The sequence below is a fragment of the Fistularia commersonii genome, chromosome 14 (genome assembly GCF_037954325.1).
Source record: "Fistularia commersonii isolate RoL2024-O1a breed Wild chromosome 14, RoL_Fcom_v1.0, whole genome shotgun sequence".
In the NCBI taxonomy this organism is placed as follows: domain Eukaryota; kingdom Metazoa; phylum Chordata; class Actinopteri; order Syngnathiformes; family Fistulariidae; genus Fistularia; species Fistularia commersonii.
Genome location: NC_141297.1, coordinates 7286213 through 7302943, shown reverse-complemented (window position 1 = coordinate 7302943; position 16731 = coordinate 7286213). Strand labels below are relative to the sequence as shown.

Below are 16731 nucleotides of genomic sequence, written 5' to 3'. Positions count from 1 at the left end.
AGCTGATGTAATTTTTAGGCCACGCTTTTGCTGCCAATTGGCTACAGAGATTTACAGAGTTGGCTGTTAGCAATTTGATGAATCCTGAGGACGATCTCTGAGCAACCAGGTTGCAATTTCCTGCAAAACTGTAATATGAGGATCAGAGAGGAAACATTTAATCATCGCCGAGCGTGAGATTGTTGCCCGGGCAACACCTCCACGAAGCAGTTTTACACCGAGAATCTTTCCGTTGACCCCAAGTGATCAATAACCTGTAATCAGTTTCCCCGCATGGTAATCAAGCAGGCCGGCTTCGGCTGATTGTTACATAACGACGTTGCGGTTTGACAGCAGTCGTGGAACCGCCTGTCCAGGACCCTCTGCTCAAAAGGCCGTCTTAGTTCCTTGACATGAATCAGTTCATTTTCTACTGCTTACTTATACCGCCGGGCTGGAACCAATCGTAGTTGGCGCTGGGGAAGGAGGCGGGGCTTGAAACCACTGATTTCCTGATTGATGAGCCAATGGGACGACAATCTTAACGCGAGAACTGAACTCCACCGCCCTCATCGCCATTTAACGCGACGGTAACAACCATTTCAAATATTCATTTAGCACTTACGTAGGTGCGGGAGCCAATCACAGCGGAGATCTAGCAAGAGGCAGGGTTTCTGCTGTCAATCATACATCTATCATTCCAGTGAAGCTGTGTTTTCTGCCTTGTGTTTCGGGTGAACGGGCTTTGCTTCACAGCTGTGTGTTTTAGTTGTCGGCTTCTGTCGCCGCAAAGAGAGCCTCCGTCGAATTCGTACCCGTCACCCCCGGCGACCGGGGGGTTGGGGGGGAAGTGACACCTTCCATTTATAGAGCCCTCGTGCCCTCACGCCTTTGCACCTCCGCTCCCTCGCCCTTTACTCCAAACAGAGGGAGCTTTTCCCGCAAGATTGATTCACCGAGCGAGATATTGATCCCGAGACCCTTCCGACCGACGCAGGATGGCGGCGGCGGCGGTGGCGGCGGCGGCCCCGTCCCTTTTCCCCCCGCTTTGCGGCGATGGGGGCGGGCGGCGTGAGGGTCGACCCGGTCTCACGCTGTCAGGGGAGGTTTTGTCCGCGGGGAGTAATGTGTTCACACAGCTCTGCTCCATTACACATCTGTCTGGATGAAGAGGAGGAACAATGGCTTTTTTATCACCCCTCTATTTCTCTCGCCTTCACGCCTGTCGGTGTCTCACCGCCGCGGCGTCATTAACTCCCCGCACCCTTTTTTTTTTTTTTTCTCCCCTCTGACGAGATGAGACATTAACAAGCCTCCGTGTTTCTATTTCCGCACCCGCCGTGTTTAAAACGCCGCTTTTCGCTGCTGTCGTCTTGACAGGCGTCGCCGGGGCCTTCGCGGGTACCGCCGTTCTCTCATTAACCTTTTTTGTTCGGCGTGCCTGTGTTGCCGTCACGCCCGGATCGAGGCGCCCCGGACTTTTAGATTCCTCTCGCGCTTCTGCTTTGTCGCCGCGTGAAGTTTCATCCGGGAGAGCGAACTCGCCGCCGCCGCTGTGAGAGCAACGCTCACGGGCGCTGTTTGCCGTTTCTGTAGGTGTTTGACAGTCCTATGAGTAACCCGAGCTGAAGTTTCTCCTCCCAAACGCAAGTCCTCTTAGAGCTGTCGGGGATCCGCGGAGGGCGGGGGTTGACGGCGCCCGGTCAAATTCAATTCGGCTTGATGTGCGGATGACGGCTCAGTGAGCGACAGTCCGGTCCAGGCGAGGGTTTTTCACGGAGAGCCGTGTGAAATAAGAGATGTCACGGACTGTTCTGGAGAAATCCTCCACCCGGTGTAAATCCGGGCATCCGCTCCCAAATCCCGCCGACCGCCGGGCTCAGCCAGTGCATCATTTAGCTTTTTCTAAAGCAGCGGCTCGTGAGTTGGTCCGGGGATAGTTCAAATGCACATGGATTGATGTTTCAGCGGTTTTAGCCTAATATGTCATTTTTTTTTTTTTGTAAATTTCGATTAAGGTCTCAACTTTAAATCCGCGTACCGACGGAGCTTTCTGTCATTGTCTATGTATTTTGGGAACTAGCGGACACGTGGCCGATCGAAGCAAACGGAGCAGTACAGCCGCAAGTGGAACCAGTGAAAGGAACAGAGTGTAACCAGGGGGAAGAATTTTTAGTTGACAGAATATTTGTTATTGTTTGAAACAGAAGTAGGAAATGAACTCTGAACTCTGGTCTCCACTCTAGTGGATGCATTGCTCAACAAACCCTGCGTGGGAAATACAGGACTGTCTCGGAAAATTAGAATATTGTGATAAAGTTCTTTATCTTCTGTAATGCGATTACAAAAACAAAAATGTCATACATTCTGGATTCATTACAAATCAATTGAAATATTGCAAGCCTTTTATTATTTTAATATTGCTGATTATGGCTTACATCTTAAGAAAACTCAAAAATCCTATCTCAAAATATTGTAATATCATGAAAAAGTAATTTTTGTGTTTTCAATTGCATTAAAAAGATAAAGAACTCTAATTTTCTGAGAAAGTCCTGTATGCATAAATGAGGCTTAAGTGACGTCTTAAAAATGAATAGTACTGCCAGACAAAAGTATTCAAGTCCTCCAGGGAAGTAAAAGTAGAAATTGTGTTACGAGCACAACCACGGCAGTAAAATTATCATTTCATATCTTAACACCCCTGATATCTTGATGAAAATAGAGTCTTGATACCCCTAGTATCAAAGTCCGCTGGTATCCTGGTACTCCGTTGTATCATAGTTCTCCTAGTGGCGTGCTAGCCGTGGTATCCAGAGCATTTCCCTTAGCCCTTCGCTAGCTCAGCTGGAACAGCGGAGGACTGTTGTGGAGATACCAGGCATCCTTAGGTCGCTGATTCAAATGGAGCTCAAAGGAGTGACTTTTAGGGGGCGCAGGGGGCAGAGCGATCGTCTACAGAACCGATCGTTCCTAGTTCGAGCCTCCTCCTAGTGTGTCGAAGTATTGTCGATTAAGACACTGATCCCCTGGTGCTGCGAGACAGCATGTCATGAGAATTAATTTCCCGCAAGGGATTAATAAAGTACAATAAATAAAATATCTTAGTTCTCCCAGTGGCCTTGTATCCCAAGTGTGAAAGTACCCATGGTATCCTGGTACTCCTGGTACCGTATTGGTACCTGAGGTGTCATAGTACTCCCAGTGATACCCTTCTTACGCCACTCAAGAGCACTGTCAGCGAAAAGTACTCATTCCATGTCGTTTTGTCTTATCACATTTAACTATCTTCTAATAGTAACGTTTATGGATGCAAAGCCATTTTTAAATACTTTGTTTAGAGTAATATCCATGGTCCTGCAAGACTGTACTTACAAGTGTATCGCATATAGGTAATCGGACCTTTTTCATAGACAGCGCGATAGTATGAAACTAATCGTGAACAGTGTAAAGACTGGAATATTACATAAGGCAACATTTACATGTACTGATGGGGAAGTAAAAGTAAAGTATTGTCCCCCTGAAGTGTACTACAGGGCAAGGTATACAGTAGTACCAGATGGAAATACCCAAGGAAAGTGAATCAGCGCTGTACTGAGGTGCCCTGCTCAAACGCCGCCAGACCGACCGGGTCGACACGGGGCCAGGTTTCCTTGGCAACGCTCGGTGACATCTGCTGACCAGCAGCGCCTGATGACAAATAAAGAGGAGCACATGGCTTGTAATCTGTGTTTGATTCAAAGCGGCTGTGTCTAATAGCGGCAGAGCGCCCGCGGTGGACTCACAGTTTTTGTGATTTTTTTAATTTATAATAATCAAGAGAAAAAACACGATGGAAAAATCACAAGTGAGGATTCTGGATCCTGGATCTTGTACGCTTGGGGTACAGAAAAACGCTGCAGAAACACACCGGACATCAATTCAGAAACCTAATTAATGTGCTCGGGGCGCGATATTGAGCAAGTGGTGGCATTCATCAATCCGTCTGTCGCTGATGGCGACATAAATCTGCTTTTCTCTCCACCCCGAACAGATCAACTCCCAGGATTCAAGACATGGCGGCGGATAGAAAGAGGATTAATCGCCGCTGAAGTCCTGCCGATACAACCGTAGCGATCGTCGCCGCGGAGAGTCCGACTCGGATTTAAAAGTTACACTCGATTAGGGTTTCAACGATATCGATCGGTTCTGCTCGCCGGTGGGCGGCTTCTCTCTGCCGAGCCAATCACAAGCAGTTGGTTCGTAAAGAGGCGGGATTAAAAGCTGGCTGCGGTATGCGAAATTGGCGCGGGGATTAGTATTCCTCACAGCAAGAAGGTTCCTGGTCTCATATCGTCTGGGCGGGTTCTCCATGTTCTGCCTGATCCTATCTGGGTTCTCCATGTTCTCCATCTTGGGTTCTCCATGTTCTTCTGCCTGGGTTCCCCTTAGCTGGCAGGCTCACTGAGGACTCAAAGTGTCCATATTTGTGAAGGGTCTCTCGATGGGATGTTATGATTGACAGCTGACCCATCCAGGTTAAATCCCGCCTCTCACTGTGATTGGCTCCAGCCACTGCGGCGACCCTGACAGCACTGAATTGCTTGTTTCCATGTTTTTAAACACGGGGGGTGAGTGAAGCTGTGGGTTCTCCATCCAACGTTCTGTCTGTTTTTGGTCGCCGCGACAAGTTCTTTCACTCTGATTGGTTGTTGTTGAATCCGTCCACGTAAGATGGACAGTCCGCTGTCGCGATAACCCGGTTGACATTTCACCGCGGCTTCATTCAATCCCGACGCCTTTCCTCCTTTTATCCGATTCGTCCGTCCGGCCGCCCAAATGGCGGATGTGAAAAAAGATGGCCTCGGGTGAGGTGAGTATCCGTGCAGCCAAAACGATTAGCCGGCGCAGGTTAGCGCTTGGCAGGAACTTCACTTTTCACGGGTCTTAGCGCTTCAGCCTTGTTGTGCTGCCAGAATGGACAGGGAGAAGACAGCACCCCCCCCCCCCCAACCGCCGCTCCCACCCTGACCCCCCCCTGCACCCCCATGATAAAGCCGCAGAAGCGCTAAAGACTGCATTATGGCGAGGAGGGCGGAGGGGGAGTCACTGTTTGAATCATCGTTGCATCACCTGTGTGTCTGAGCTTGGCTCCGCAGGGGCCGAGGCTTTTTGGGGGGGGATTTATCTGCGGCAGGAGTCGGTCTCTGGGCACTTAAGAAACCGAATAATGTGTCAAAAGTGAAGAAATCCGAAGACATCCGGAGGTCGTTCAGAGTTTGACGGGAAGTCTACGTTTGGCATCGGACCTTTCAAAGCGTTTCTCGCGCGATCGTCCGAACGTTGATAAACACGTTAAACATCCGGACTTTTTCTCAATCCCGTTTCTGCCATTTTCCGTGAAAATAACAACCTGGGTTCTGGTAGATAAATCCGGGTAATCAGGACAGGAGCCTCACCTTTCGGAGGCGGCGAAAGATTATTACTTTAAAGCAGGAACGGGGAGCGGCTCCCAGAGGTGGAGGTCATGGCTTGAATCCTGCTTGTCAGTGTTGAAAAAAAAAAAAAAAAAAAAAATTGTATTTACTTTTCCTCCCACCGAAAGCCGGAGCGGGTGTGACTGCGCCGCCTAAATCCGCTTCCCCTCGAGAAGATATAGAAATAAACAGATACTGGAGGGAGGCGCAGGGGGGTTGTTACTGACACTTCGCCCGCCGACAAATGTGTGCATGTATGCGTTTGGTTACACGCCGCACTCTGTGATTGTGTTTGCATTAGCGTGCTCGCTGTCTCTGCCCGGCTGATCCGAGGACTAATGGAGGCGCTTTTAATATTTATGAAGCGCATCTCTTGGCTCGCCGTCCTCGCTCTTATTTAAAACTGCTGTTGCGCCAACTGAAAGAAAACCCCTTACTAATAGATTCTCTCTCTCTCTCTCTCTTTCTCTGTCTCTCTTTCCTTTGTCCTCTCTCGCCCCCGCCACCCACCACGCCACCCAGACGCCACATTCGGCCTGCTGCTCGCCGTGTTTGCCGTCTGCGTCCTGGCTCTGCTGGGCCTCCTTGCCTTCGTCTCCTGGAAGCTGTGCTGGGCGCCCCGGCGCGGCAAGGCCCCGTTCCCCGGCTCGCCCCCGCGCCCGCCGCAGCCGCCTCTCCTTCCGCCGCCCAGTCCCCAGTGTGCGCCGGTCCCCATGGCGACGGAGAAGGTGAAGGACGCGGCGGGCCCGATGGGGTTCCTGGAGGCGGCGGTAAAGATAAGCCATACGTCGCCGGACATCCCCACCGACGTGCAGCTCTCCATGAGGGAGCACTTCCTGCGGCGCACGCAACGCATGCAGAGGCAGACCACCGAGCCGGCCTCCTCCACCCGGTCAGTCCTACAAGTGTGTGTGTGTGTGTGTGTGTGTGTGTTTGTGTGTTCGCACAAGGATGCGAGGCTCCGCATCATCCGTCAGAGAGGGCGCGGCAAAAAAAAAAAAAGAATGAAAAGGTCAGGAGGCGACAGCGGTAAACTCTGCGCGCTCCATCCCCAAAGATAGTCACGGCAACCGGGGGAGGCTGAGTGGTTCACAAGAACTAATGCAATGTCCAGGGTTGTGTGTTTGTGTGGCGGTGGTGGTGTTGGGGGGGTAAGATGGAGAAATCTGCGAAACTGCAGCTCCCGGGGCGGTTTGTGAAAACGCCTCCTCCTCGATCCAGCTAGTTGCAGTACATCTTCTGGCCACAAGGGGATTCCTGTATTTCACCTTTGTCTTCTTTAGAAAATAAAGTGGACTCGAGGCATTAAAGAAAATAAATGATGTCTCCTTGAGATAATTTATTGAAAGTTCGGGTCATTCGTTAACTGTCAGATATGTTTTTTCAAGAAAATGCTTTAAAAGAATTTTCTGATAAAACTGAATAAAACATGTAATTTGTTTTGACCCGAGCTGTGTTTTAATCATGGCCGAGCCCCAAAGTGGGCGGAAGTCGTCCTTGTATGAGGACGAACCAAGGTACCTTCGACAAAGATGTCCTCCAGATCTCCAGGAAGGCCTTGGAGAACCGGCATTTTATTTGCATTTGTGTTGGTATCATTTTTAGGATGATTATATCCATTTTCGCGGTGGCTTGCATTTCAGTGTGACAGTGTCAGGCTCTGTTCCAGTGGGTTCTCCATGTTCTCTTTCCCGGGTTCCATCCATCTTATCCCACCTGGCTTCTTTCCAGGTTCTTTATGTTCTCCTGCTTGGGTTCTCTCCATGTTCTTTCAAGATTTTCCATGTTCTCTGATCTTTGTTTGGTCATTTGTTAGTAACCTGTCAGTCCACCTGCTGTCATGGGGATCCCTGGAATGACTGTCGTTTCTGTCCTCCATCCGCCTCTCTCAGGCACAACTCCTTCAAGAGGCACCTCCCCCGGCAGATGCAGGTCGGCAGCCTGGACCTGGGGAACGACTACGTCCTGGACAAGGACGAGAAGTCCACCAGCATCGGCCGCATCCAGCCGGAGCTCTACCAGCAGAAAACCCTGGAGTCCGAGGACTCGTCCAAGAACGGCAGCAGCAAAAACTGCGGCCGGATCAACTTCTCGCTCAAGTACGACTACGAGAATGAAGCGCTCCTGGTCAACATCCTCCAGGCAGTCGACCTCCCGGCCAAGGACTTGTGCGGCACGTCCGACCCTTACGTGAAGATCTACCTGCTGCCTGACCGAAAGAAGTTCCAGACCCGCGTCCATCGGAAGACGCTCAACCCCACCTTCAATGAGAGCTTCCAGTTCCCCGTGCCTTATGACGAGCTGCCGGTCAGGAAGCTGCACATGAGCGTCTTTGACTTTGACCGCTTCTCCCGGCACGACATGATTGGGGAAGTTGTGCTGGACAACCTCTTCGAGACGTCGGACCTCAGCCGGGAGACCAACATATGGAGGGACATCGACTACGCCACCAGTGTAAGTACACCCATTCTTGCGTCTGTTTGCCCGTTTCGCCCGTTTTGCCCAATGGGTGTTGGGGATTTCCGAGGGCAGAGGTCACACCCTCAATTATCGGTCGGTTACAAATGCGCACCCGGCCTGGAGCTTCATGAAGCCAAAGTAAACAATTGCCCGAAGGTTCACAAAGCAGGTTCTTAGTACCTGGATGATGAGGATAGACGTTGGAATTTCGCAGAAATTAGACTGAACTGTCCGCGGGTCACTTTCTGTAGCAGCGTCTGTGAATGCTAAATCTCCTCATGGCTTCATTGATCTCTTCAAGCCGTACCGACCGACGGGGTGTGACGGCACAGCTGTGAGACGTCCACTGAAGCTGCCCAAAAGTCATTAGGCTTATTAAACATAGAAATAACGTGAGACAGAAACTGTACTTCGGACTCCTGCCTCACATCAAGAAGGTCCCTGGTTCAATTCCGACCGGGAGCCTTTCTGCCTGGAGTCTCCATGTTCTCCTTGTGTTTGTTTGAGGTTCCTCAGGCTCTCCAAGTTCCTCCAACAATCCAAAAACAAGCAAGAGGTTCATTGGAGACACTAAGTTGTCCAGTTGGGTGATCTAGAGGGTGAGTGATTGAATGTCTCTATATGCAGTCCTATGATTGGTGACTGGTCGAGGGTGAGCCCTGCCTCTCGCCCAGTGACAGTTAAGAAAGGCTCCAGCATCCTGCCACCGCACTGCAGGATAAGCGCTATAGATAAGGATACAAATCTGAGATGCGCGGAATGTACAACTCCGAACATGGGCCAAAAACTACGAGCCTATCCGCTGACGATGATTGTCGTCCCGCGCTTCCCGGGTCTCATTGAACGATCGCTTTTTCAAGACAGCGAGGAAATCCTTGCAAGCGGGTGAAGGATAAGGCCGACACGTGGGAACAGCTTGTGACCCATCTGCACAGATCCCCTTCTGTTCCAAAATTGTACCGTTTCCCATCAAAGCAGGAAAAGGGAGCATTTTTTTTTCTCATCCGCGGACTCGAACCCTGGATTTAACGGCTTAAAAGACCAAGAGGCCCCGATTGATGCTGCCACGACAACAGAATCCAAAACAGCCACTTTGGATTGGTTTTAGCGGCGGATATTTGTGCCTAAGTGCCACCGGAGGGACTGTAATCGACATTATTGAGCACCTGAAGTGGAGATGTTATAACCCCCGTCTGTCCCGACACCAAAATGAAAACATTGCACCAAACCCGCTCATTATTTATTTTATTTTCAGACTGACCATTAAAATCATAAATCTACCGTAGGCGGGTCGGGGTGTTGAGCGCTCGCACCACTTGAGGAGCCGAACTCCGATCTCAGTGTGACATCACCAGATAGCAGCGGCGTTGCGCATTCAATTCATGTCTTTCTGTTGCTCGCCAGTAGGCGGCAGCAGGAAGAGCGCTTCTGCCTCGGCGCCGCTGCTGCTCGCAAAGTTTGCAGGTGTCACATCACACACACACACACACACACACACACACACACACACCAGGCTCATCAATTAGGTCTTCATATTGTGTGTGTATCATCTGAGAGGGATCGTTGCCTTCGACGCCGCGTCCACTGCAGAACGCGTGATTATTCACACACACACACGCACACACACACACTTCTAGCTCTCATTTACGCCAGCATAACCGATAATGTAGTGCAGTTTCAAGTGAGTCAGATTTTTTTCTAACCCATATTTATGAGCCAATGAGAGCATTTTTTTCTCAGTATTTCATGACGGTACCCTGATAGTGCCACCTGGGAAAGAAAATAACAAAAAAAAAAAAATTTGAATCATACATTATCTGAGGGTTAGAGGCAGTCCCAGTTGAGATTACACAAGAGGCGTCACCTGTCAATCACAGCGGCGTATACAGAAACATCGAACCAGTCAGTGGTAGAATACCAGGATCCCATTTGCCCACTGGAATCGAACCCGGCAACCAAGCTTTTGCTCATTGATAAACACCAAGTTTTTCACTCTGAAACATAAATGAGTCACAGCTCTCAGGATAATTACTCTTAAAATTAGGAATAGACTAGTTTAATTTGTTTGGTAAACAGATGCAAGTGCTGGATAACATTTTGAATCAACTTACATGCTACATTTATCAAATCAAGAGAAAAAAAAACAACCATTGAATTCAAAAGGACCACCAGATCGCTCATTGCGATCGCGATCAATAATAATCGATCGCGTTCTTGTAAAGACGATTTTTCAAACGCAACCCGTCAGCGAAGAGCCACCTCGCTGCTGAACTTGAGCTTCCCCGCGGCGCGGTCAATACTCCCGGCGTTATTGCTTAGAAGGCAGAAACATGATCTGCATCCCCCCGCCATCACACGCACACACACACACACACACACACACACACATTTTATGACAACATCCTTCTGCAATTAAACTCCGCCCGAGGCAACGCAGGCGTGCCAGGTTCAACTGAAAGACCAAAACAAGTGTGGGTTGGACCTAGTGGGCGCTGTGAGGCTCCGCCTCCTCCATTCATCACCAAGAAACGGCGGTCGATCACGCCGGCTGACAAGGAGCGATGAGATCACCTTATTTGCCGTTTGAGCCAAAACCACGTTGAGGGTTTTATATGCTAATCGGCAGTGGGGAACACGCCTCGAGCTAGTAACTCAAGCTAATAGGAACATCCATAAAAGCTACCAACGCCGTTTTTCTGGCACAGGGCGAGAGGAAGCCACCCGGTAACTACCTGCTGACCCGCCGATTCACTGACTAACAAGGGTAAAAGACCGCGGTCATGCTAAAATGCTAGCGGCAGCCAGATGCAAGCTAATCGTCAGAGAAGTTTACGTTGATTAGCTTCCCCGTCTTTGTTGCTAATGTGAAGCTCCTTGTTATGTAACAACCAGCAGAAGACATTCCTAAACATGCTAAACCTTCGAAATCTGCGACAGGAAGCCACCCGGTAACTACCTGCTGACCCGCCGATTCACTGACTAACAAGGGTAAAAGACCGCGGTCATGCTAAAATGCTAGCGGCAGCCAGATGCAAGCTAATCGTCAGAGAAGTTAACGTTGATTAGCTTCCCTGTCTTTGTTGCTAATGTGAAGCTCCTTGTTATGTAACAACCAGCAGAAGACATTCTTAAACACGCCAAACCTTTGAAATCTGCTTTTATATAAACAGATATTTTATTTTTGGGGGGGTTGGAAGCTTGGTGAATCTAGCGTGTAGACATTTTTGTGATTTCATAAAACAACAGCGGTGTCGGTAGCGAAACACGACGGCGTGTCGAAGAGGTGATGGAGCAAAACTACGGCGGCCCAGAGGAGTCGACCGCTCGCCGCATCCTATTTATTTTACAATTTAGTTCCTGCCAAGTTATTCATGCCGTCAATCCCGGTCCACTGAGTTTGTCTCCGCATTATATCCAGATTATGTTTCCAGTCTTCCTCCTGTTTCTTTAGCAAACCAAACCTGACACTTACTGATGTCGGCCATCAGGGCTTTTCTTCCTCATTTACTTTTTGTGTGTGTGTGTGTGTGTGTGTGTGTGTGTGTGTGTGTTCATTCTTAAACTGTTGAGAATGAGAAATAGAATGTTGTTTTTACAGATTATTTCAGATTAGAGATTATAAATCCTGATATTTAAATGAAAGGAAAACCCCAAAATTGAATTTGTGGCTTCTCTGAGCAGCTGTGGAAAGCTTTAAAAATGTATGATGTTATTATTACTATTATTATCCCGAATTTATCTGTTTTTTGTATTCAAGGAAAACTACATCTTTTATTTGAATCAGTGAAGTAATATATTTGCACTTCCTGCCCAAAGTGAAGCCTCTCATGAGACGTGAAGTCGATGAGTTCTCCAGGATGACCGATTTCAAAGGGATGCGGGAAGTAATGGAGCTTTCAAAAAACGTCAGCGGGGATGACCTGACCTCTAGTCTTCACTCGAAGGCGACCTCATTTGACCCCTCGGCAATCAATAAAGTATTTCTGCACCGTTTCGTGGAAAACCGAACTGACGCCTCGTGAGTAACGGCCTAGTAATAACACCAGCGACTCGGATCCGAACGCTCAAAGTGGAAAAAATGGCGTCCGACTTGGAAAAAAAACAAAAAAAAATGTTGTGAGAAGAACAAACACTCCTCGCCAAACCAATCACTCGTTGATTATCCGCGTAATTGGTTTGTGCCTTGATTGAGCGGCGAGCCGCCGATCTGATGTCCTTTCAGATTCGCCGTGGAGACGAATCAGAAACACGGACGGCAGAGGGTAATGAAGGCCGCCGCCTGAATCTGGGACGCTTGTAAATTACTGCAACAATAACAATAATAATTACAGTGTATTTACACTGAGGCGTAAAATGGCGTTTCAAATAATCGTAAAATCATATAAAAAAAAAAAAACCCTTCACACAGCGAAGAGTAAACAAGAATATCTTGTCTTCTTCCCTTTTTTTTTTCTGGAACTCAACCGGAGTAGAGTTTACACAACAGTGTCCCATTTTGTTTTTTCGATGGACAAGCATTTTGCGTTGGATATTGTGTTCACCAGACTGTAGGCGACACCAAAAACGCAGTAGGACACTTGGCAAGCCACTCGTCGGCACTGTGATATCCTGACGAAATAACAAGCATTCCTAGGGACACTTCCTGTCTCGGCACAGAGGAGTCTTTGTTTGGATCCAACCCTTTGTTTTGGGTTGTTGGAGTGACCTGAAACTACAAGGGGGGTCATTTCTGAAAGAACGTAGACCGGGCAGTCAAAGTACTTTGGCATACTTTGGGGTATTCTGGTGTATCCCGGAGTACTCCCGAGTACTCCGGAGTCCACCCTTGTTATCATCGACCCACCTGTGCTCGGGCAACTGACCGCAACCTTAGTGAGCATGCCTGTTTTCAAAGAGTTGCATGTTTCCCATCTCCATAGAGACGAAGGTATTTCAAATGTTCCCAGTCCGGAACATGTTTCCGTTTCCTTCCAGTCTCATTCAAATAATTTTTTTACTGCTCCATGAGAGGGAAATCGCAGTCCTTGTGTCGACGGACAGCCGAGACCCAAGTGAAGAACCCTACATGTGGACCTGTGATTGATTGACAGGTGATGCATCGAGATAAACCCTATTGTTCTCCAATGCCAACTGTAATTGGGATTGGGGATGATATATTTGATAATGAGCGAATCAATGGCCGAATGAGTTGCTCCTTTCAAAAAACAGATTTCAGATTTACGGGACCTTCTGTTCCACAGCAGTGACCGCAGACCAAACACTGCTGGACACACAGTTGGCCGGACATGCAACAACCAATCAGAGAACAGGAGCATGCAACTCCCTGGCCAATCAGAGGCGGATAGCGTAGTCAGAAGAACTAATCAGAGAAGGAACTCAGAGTAGCTTTTCCTCTTCTTTTTTTAAAAACCCATCCTTGACTCCCCTTGTGACGACGCCACATCGGACATTCCCAGATTTAAACCCCACCCCTCGGTGACACATCTGGCTGCAATTGGATCATCGAGACTTTTCTTTTTCTTTTGTTTTTTTTTTCATCATACAAATTCCGACACCTTTTTCTCTCAACATCCCAACATTGTTATATCAGTCAGGGCAAATATCAGTGTCTGTAATGACCTGTTCCACGGACTGACCCGTTGGCTGGTCCAACGTCAAATCTGTTGCAGGTTTTCCAGCATGGAAGTGTGAAACTGAAGTGATTTCTGTGTGTGTGTGTGTGTGTGTGTGTCTGTGTGTGTGTGTATTTCTGTATATGTGTGTCTCCCTCAGGAAAGCGTTGACCTCGGCGAGATCATGTTCTCACTCTGCTACCTGCCCACCGCCGGCCGGCTCACACTTACTGTCATCAAGTGTCGGAACCTCAAGGCCATGGACATCACCGGCTACTCAGGTGTGTGTTCCCGTGTCCGCCGAGGCACGTGTTTGTGTGTGTGTGTGTGTGTGTGTGTGTGTGTGTGTTACCCCAGCGTTATCAATTACAGCCTCCCTCTCCACACATTTCTATTATATGTATGTCCAAAAGACAAACTATCAAGCATAATCCCTTCTTCTTCTCCTTTGTTTATGCTAATACTCAAACTTGAAAACACGCTCAGCCAATGGCGGCGGCGTGCTCGTACCTCCCATCCCCTTCCCCGTAATCTCAACGCCACTTGTTAAGTCGTGACATTAATTGCGCATAAAATGCCGGGAGTCGGTTGTAACTTCGAGTTAATGAGACATCGCAGCCAGTGTTCCATGACATTTCGCCATTCTTTTTTGCCAATCGGACACACACACACACACACACATACACATATGCCGCCTCCCAAGTTTTCAGGTCTTTACGCTGCGATTATTGAAATCCGAGCGCCGTAAAAACCCTGCCGTTGCGCCTCCAGGAACGTCACGCGTTGCTCTTGCTTGCCTTTATGTAGATTTAAGGGAGGATTACAACCGAGGAAAATAGTGATGGAATCAGCTCGGGTTAAAAATGTCTTCTTTGTTGTTGGGGGGTTGAGGTGGGGTTTGGCGGTAGAGGGTGGTGATTATCCGATATTATTTGCGTCTTATCCGCAGCTACCTCCGGGGCTGCCGTCACGCTCAAACCAAGATGAAACACAAAACAACTGCCGACTGATAAAAATCGGGAGGGGGGCTGACGGCGGCCATGGCGAGTGTCCTTCCACTGGAAGCCCCGCCTTCTCATCCCCCCTTTTCTACTTTCTCCCGCCGACTGATCAGATCCATACGTGAAAGTTTCGCTCATATGCGACGGCCGGCGTCTGAAGAAGAAGAAGACGAGCATCAAGAAGAACACGCTGAACCCCACCTACAACGAGGCCATCATCTTCGACATCCCACCCGACAGCATGGATCACGTCAGCCTGCACATCTCCGTCATGGACTACGACCTGTGCGTACCGCCGAACGCCGCGCCAAGTCAAGTCATCGTCTATCCATGTTTGCAGATGATGTTGTGATCTATAGCGAGAGCAGGTGGAGGAAAATCGCAAAAGGTGGAGCTACGCTCCTGGAGAGGAGAGGAACGAAGGTTAGCTGCAGCCAGGGAGCATACATGTTCTGACCTCTTCTCCATGAGGGTAGAGAAGAGGTGGAGAAATGTATGCAAGAAGGTCGGAAAAGGTGGAGAAAAGTGTAACGTGTGACAAGAACATGACAGGTGGTGAACACGTGTCAAACTCAAGGCCTGCGGGCCAAATGTGGCCCACCACGTCATTTTATGAGGCCCGCAAGAACATCTTAAAAGGTCTGGTTGTCTTAGAATAAAAAAGTCAAAGGCATGCATTCACCATAAACTACATTTCCCACAATTCATACCTACAATGTTACCTGCGGAGCGACAGCATCCCGCCGTTAGATTGCAGTTATCCACATCAATGCAATTTTCAACAAGTGGAATAGAGAAATACAATTGATCCCTAAATGTCCGGGGAGAGAAGAGTTGATACGGGTGGAAGGCTGTTTCAAGAAAGATGGGTAAGGCGAATACATGTTTGTGCTTCAAGGAGAAAAAAACAGTATGTTTTTTGTGTTATTGAATATGCCAAAGTTAGCCTTCCAGAAAAACAACAAATTGTCCAAGAATTAAAAGCCAAACTACAATGGCAGCAGAATGTGTTCACGAAAGCCGCATCCAAAACCACTGCAGCAGTGAAAGCTAGCAACTAGTTAATATCATATTTTTTTTTACATCTATTCAAATGCATTTTTAACATTTTGGATTTGAATGAGTGATAAATTCAGATTTATTTAACCTTAAGGCGTAATTATATTTATTTTACATTACATTTGGTTACATTTATACTGCTACCGTTACCGTAGCTGGATCGAGCAGGGATGAAGATTAACGTCTTAGGTTAGCACGTGTTAGATGTCTTGGAGATAAAGTCAAACTGAGATGGTTTGGATGTAAGGAAGGAAAGCTGGTGAAGATCTAGAGAAGGTTCTGGAGGAAGACCAGGTTTATGGGATGGAGGGAATGAGGACATGAAGTTAGTTGCTGTGGAAGAAGAGATTCAGATGGAGACCCTTGAAGGAAACAGCTCAAAGGAGTATTTCTTCTCGATCTGTTGTTTTTGTTTGTGCTCCTCGGTCTTTGTTTTTTTATGATGATGTGAAATTGACATCAAACAGCTGATTATGGCATTATCTTTAATTGTAATGTCCGTCAGTAATAAGAAAGATAAGACTAATCTCTAAAATGTGCACTGTCCGCCAATCAAAACCGAGGAGCCAACGGCGCCCCCTTGTGGTTTGGTTTTTATAACTTCATGTTTTTCTTGTGAGTCCTTAGTTTAACCTTAAAAAAAAAATAAGTAAAAACAAAAACAATGATTCTGTGGGAAAGGAGCGTCCTGATTGGCTGAAACAGCCAGCTCAAAAACACAGATGAAGAAAAAAGGGCACCGATTAAAGGGGATGTAGAAGTTACAAGCCGCATAACTCAGGTTTTGACGCATATGTGTGTGCATGTATGTGTGTGTGTGTGTGTGTGTGTGTGTGCCTGATCCCACGCAGAGTTGGCCACAATGAGATCATCGGCGTGATGCGGGTCGGCTGCCACGCCGAGGGCCTCGGCAGGGACCACTGGAACGAGATGCTGGCGTACCCGCGTAAGCCCATCGCTCACTGGCACCCCCTGCTGGAGTCCAAGAAGTCGGAGAAGGAGGTGTGTGTGGGGAGAACTTCCCTTTTTCAAACATCTATTCAGTTCTTCTCGGCAGATCCCGACCTGAATGAATCCCAGAAGCCGAACCCTCTCTGTCACCGGTGTCGCCGGGCGTTGATGTTTTCCTTAAGCGTCAAGAGGCAGCATATGTCCGATGAATCACCG

At 48.3% G+C, this 16731-nt stretch overlaps 1 protein-coding gene across 2 annotated transcripts in view; it reads left to right on the top strand.

Annotated features, from left to right (window-relative positions):
• The window catches only part of syt6a (synaptotagmin VIa), a 57369-nt gene that overhangs the window by 36514 nt on the left and 4124 nt on the right, over positions 1 to 16731 (top strand). For both annotated transcript variants that reach the window (XM_086159051.1, XM_086159050.1), the window contains 5 exons: positions 5955 to 6324; positions 7325 to 7886; positions 13665 to 13785; positions 14619 to 14790; positions 16416 to 16566. In XM_086159051.1, the coding sequence (XP_086015177.1) occupies positions 5955 to 6324; positions 7325 to 7886; positions 13665 to 13785; positions 14619 to 14790; positions 16416 to 16566 (1376 nt within the window). The remainder of the gene's footprint in view (positions 1 to 5954; positions 6325 to 7324; positions 7887 to 13664; positions 13786 to 14618; positions 14791 to 16415; positions 16567 to 16731) is intronic.